The sequence below is a fragment of the Curcuma longa genome, unplaced genomic scaffold (assembly GCF_044706935.1).
Source record: "Curcuma longa cultivar G26 ecotype Majalengka, Jawa Barat unplaced genomic scaffold, ITB_CL_G26_1.1 contig_27918, whole genome shotgun sequence".
NCBI lineage: Eukaryota > Viridiplantae > Streptophyta > Magnoliopsida > Zingiberales > Zingiberaceae > Curcuma > Curcuma longa.
This window is the reverse complement of record NW_027433566.1, coordinates 1-4707: the sequence shown is the minus strand read 5'-3', so window position 1 is coordinate 4707 and position 4707 is coordinate 1. Positions and strand designations below refer to the sequence as shown.

The 4707-nt window shown below is 32.8% G+C and overlaps 1 protein-coding gene across 1 annotated transcript; it reads left to right on the top strand.

Annotated features, from left to right (window-relative positions):
* Window positions 1-2605: 2605 nt before the first annotated feature.
* LOC141819145 (mitochondrial intermediate peptidase, mitochondrial-like) lies at window positions 2606-3764 on the top strand (the record flags this gene model as incomplete). The annotated part of the gene is made up of 4 exons (XM_074706499.1): window positions 2606-2741; window positions 2929-3094; window positions 3196-3402; window positions 3487-3764. Coding segments are annotated over 4 exons (523 nt in total), but the record flags the coding sequence as incomplete, so codon positions are not given.
* Between the last annotated feature and the right edge of the window lie 943 nt (window positions 3765-4707).

Sequence of the window (4707 nt, the reverse complement as noted above, 5' to 3'; positions counted from 1 at the left end):
ATATAACATGGAATAAAATGATATCAAAATTGAAAATAGTAGCCAAGAGTGTATTTGATGAGTCAAAGGGGCATGCATCACCAAAAATGAGAAAGTACAAGAGAAAGTGAAGGAAAACAAACAACCTATAAGGAATTATCTGTTTGTAAGAATGAGAAAAACTTAAAAAAATATACAATAGCCAACAAAGAGGCTAAGAAAGTAGTGAATAAAATTAAAAATAAAACTTTTGAATGGTTATATTGAAAATTGAATACAAAAGAAGGGGAAAAAGACATTTATAGAATAGTTAAAGTGAGAGAAAAAGACAAAAGATCTTATTTAAATAAGATGTATTATAGATGAATGCAATAAGTACTAATAAATGATGGAAAAATAAAAGAGCAGTGAAAAAGGTATTTTCATCAATTTTTTAATAAAGGTTTAAATGATCAATTTAGCTTTGGTAATTTAAGTAGGTCAAATGAGTATAGAAACTTAAATTTTTTATCGTAGAATTCAATCTTTAGAACTAGAACAAGCTTTAAATGAGATGCAAAATGAGAAAGTCGTTGGATTAGATGATATTTCGATAAAGGTATAGAAGTGTCTAGGGAAACAAGGTATTAAATGACTTACAAAATTATTTAATATGATATTGAAAACAAAAAAAAAATATTTGATCAAGGGAGGATAAATACTTTAGTTCCCTTATATAAGAATAAGGGAGACGTACAAAATTGTGCAAACTATAGGGGTATTAAACTAATGAGTCATACCATGAAATTTTAAGAAAGAGTAATAGAAAAGAGATTTAAGAAGAAGATCACGGTGATCGAAAATCAATTTGTTCATGCCTGAAAGATCGACAATAGATATACATTTTCTTAGACAACTAATTGAAAAGTGTCAGGAGTAAAAGAAAGATCTATACATGGTATTCATTGACTTAGAAAAAATTTATGATAGAGTTCCAAGAAAAATTATATGGAGAATTTTAGAAAGAGAGGTGTTAGCTAATATATATTAAACTAATTAAGAATATGTATGAGGATGTAACAATCAGAGTGAAGACTTTAGGCAGATTAACTGAATCATTTTCAATAAAGATAAGGTTACATTAAGGACTGACTCTAAGTCCCTATCTTTTTACACTATTCATAGACGAACTCACTGGACACATTCAAGATTTAGCACCATGATACATGTTATTTGCAGATAATATTGTTTTGATAGATGAGACACGTGAAAAAGTAAATGCTAAATTAGAATCTTGGCGGGAAGAATTTAAGTTTAACAATATTAGATATAATGAGACAATTGTTAAGATAGGAGATGACGAGTTGTCTGAAATTGAGAGTTTTAAGTATTTATGATCATTTTTGCAAGACGATGGAGGGGATTAAAAGAGATATCTTATATAGAATACAAGCAGGATGGTTGAAATGGAGAAGAGCATTGTGTGTTTTATGTGATCATAAAGTACCTCTAAAATTTAAAATAAAGTTTTACAAAATGGAGGTTAGACCTGCTATGTTATATGACATTAAATATTGAGCTATGACTCGAGCACATGAGAAGAAGATGAGAATTGTAGAGATGAGGATGTTAAGATGGATGTGTGGTCATATGAGGATAGATAGAATAAAAAATGAGAACATTAAAGAGAAAATCGGAGTTGCATCTATTGAAGGAAAATTTTGAGAGACACGTTTAAAATGGCACGGACATGTACTTAGACGATCAATACATGTTCCAGTTAGTCGATGTGAAACTATGACAAATAGGCCCATCAAACGAGGAAGAGGAAGACCAAAAAAGACTTGGTTAGCAACAATAAAATAAGATAAAATTTATTTAAATATAAATGATGATATAGTAGGAAATAGAGTCTAATGGTGTAGAAGGATCCATATAACCAATTCCACCTAGTGGGATAAGACTTAGTTGTTGTTGTGTTGTTAGCTGGTCTGCCTGCAATATGAGAACATTAAGTCCACTCAAATAGGAAGAACTATATAAGAATCTAAAGATAAAAAGGAATTATGATAATTATATATCAGGAAATAATAGTCATTTGCATAGTCAACGTGTGAAGATTATATGCCACCATAGATGCTTTAAACCAGTTTAACATCCTGTTCTTAGTCAAATTAAAAACAAAATTAGGGGTAAAAATGATCAAATAATTGAGTTGTCTTTTGAGATTCACTTATGATATTTTCATTGTTCTTCATTGTCATAGGTCTTGGACACATGTTATAAATCAAATCCTTACTATAAATATGGTGCCCCTTTGCTCTTAGGCTGTGTTTCTAGGAGTGAAAGCAAATGGGTAAAACAAAATGATAGAGTGATTCGTCCTATCATTTCCTTGAAGAGGAAAGAAATACGTGAGCTTGCTTTCCTATTTTCTTGGAGGGAAAGGAAATATTTTAGTAATTTTATTTTTAAAAATCACAAAAATGAATAATAATCTACTAAAATAAATTTTAAGAACTTAATTTTTAAAAATAGTGAGCCATGGTTTGTTGCAGTGGCTTACTGGGCCTGCAAAAGATGGTAGAATCTATTCCTGGAAGTAACATAATATACAGAACTGACCAGTACAACTGTTTTACTTCAGGTACTATGCTTGGGATTACCGTGTTTTAAGGACTTTTGCTAGGCATGAAACCACTGGTGAGTTGATACCAGAAAAGTTGGTGAAGGCAATGAATGATGCACGTAGAAGATTTGCTGCTATGGAGCTGCAACGACAGGTACTCCTATAGTTATTCTTTGTTTTTTTTTGTTTGTTATGTGTAATGTGGTATGCATTTTTTTATGTGACAAATACAGTGTTCTCTCTTCCTTAATAAGACTAAATTTCCATGTAAGCTTTTAAGTGTTGCTTTTGTTTCTGGTTCTTTTACTAGCACTAATCTTCTGCATCATCTTGCCATCTAGATATTTTACTCATTAATTGATTTAAGAATCTTTGGAGAACAACACAACACTCCAATAGATACAGTGTCGATGGTTGCTGACTTGAAAACACAACACACTAGCTGGAAGCATGCCAAGGGTACACATTGGCACACCCGTTTTAGCCACCTTGTAAATTATGGTGCTGGTGCGCATTTTTCTTGTTTATGTTTAAATCCAAGGAAGTTATTTTCTAGAAATTTCCATTTCCACTTTTCTCACAATAAAGTCTGAAATTTTCTATTGTAGGCTACTATAGCTACCTTTATGCAAGGTGTTTTGCAGCAACCATTTGGCATAATATATGCCATGAAGAACCCTTGTCTCTTGACACTGGATCTATTCTTAGAGAAAGATTCCTTAAGCATGGTGGAGCAAAGCACCCAGTTAACTTGTTGAACGATTTCATTGGAAATGGCATTCAAAGTTGCAATGGTGGGAGTATCCCTGATGCAAGTAGCCTTTTAAGAGAACTGGGTTTGTGAAATTGTCTACTTTGGTATTTGTCGGAAAGTGATCTCAAATTCTGCTTCACCTCAGATTTTGCTGGATGATCTACTAAATTATACTTGCTGAAGATCGACACTGAACAGGATATGGAGACTGCAACTGCACAAACTTAAGTTTTATGGCTGGTTACTTTATTGGCTAAATTTGCTTGGTCGAAATTTGATCAATTGACCTTTCTATCTATATGTTATCAGTGAAGTCTGATTTTTGCCTAGATGCAATGAAGTAGCCTTTTTTTTTTTGCACCTAATTGATAGATTCCTTCATAGACCATGAAGGCTCCTTGTATTGCACAAGAAATATGTTTTCTGAAGACAGTTTTCTTATCGACAATTGGGCAGCACGGCAAGTCTATACTAATTCGTCTAACCATGTAATTTTCTGTGTCATTTTTTATGTTTTTTTTATTTATACGTGAACTTTTGACTTTAAAAAAATGTACAGATTGGAAATTGCTAATCTCTTAGCATTGCTAGGACCTTGATTGATGGAGAAAACATTTCTAGAATCTGGTCAAGTTGGAATCTAGTTTGTGTTAGTTCAGCTGAATTGGATGGAGCTTGCTCGAGGTGGATTGAGGTTTGTTATTAGATTCAATGTGAGTAGATACTTAATTTGAGTTTCATGGGGGTTGTAAGGATTGTTAAGTGGAGTTTATTGGAGTAATGATGCTCCCAAGCGGTTGGCTTTGGTCAAGTTATTTTAATGTGTTTGGTGAAAACAAAAATTAGGCTTATTTTGTGCCTTTGACGATATGTTCATTAAGTGTGCAAGAACTTATATGTTCATTAAGTGTTATTAAAGTGTTCATAGAGATTGTGACTTGATGTAGTTGAGTGATCATGAATGAGTTGATGTGGTCAAGTTGGATGGTTATGCTCGGTTTCTCAAGAGTAGGTAGACTTAGAGGTGATTAGAGAAGATATGTAACATCTGAGAGATTGAAAAATTCTAGCGAGTGGACTAAAATGCGAGTAGCATGGAAGAGTTGATGGTTTTATGATTTGATGACTTTTAACGAGGTGTGCATGACTAGCTATTAGCCAAGACTTAGTGGTTTTGTAAAAAGCCTTCAATCAAGGGCAATAGTATCTTGGTTGTTGTTCATGATAAACCTCGATGTTGAGCCTTCCTAGGCGTATGAGTGTATGAGTGAATTTTAGATATCTAAAAAAAGGTAAATCCACTACCTCAACAACTCTTTTAGAGCTAGCTTCATGGATATAGAGGGAGGTTTATGTGGATATACAG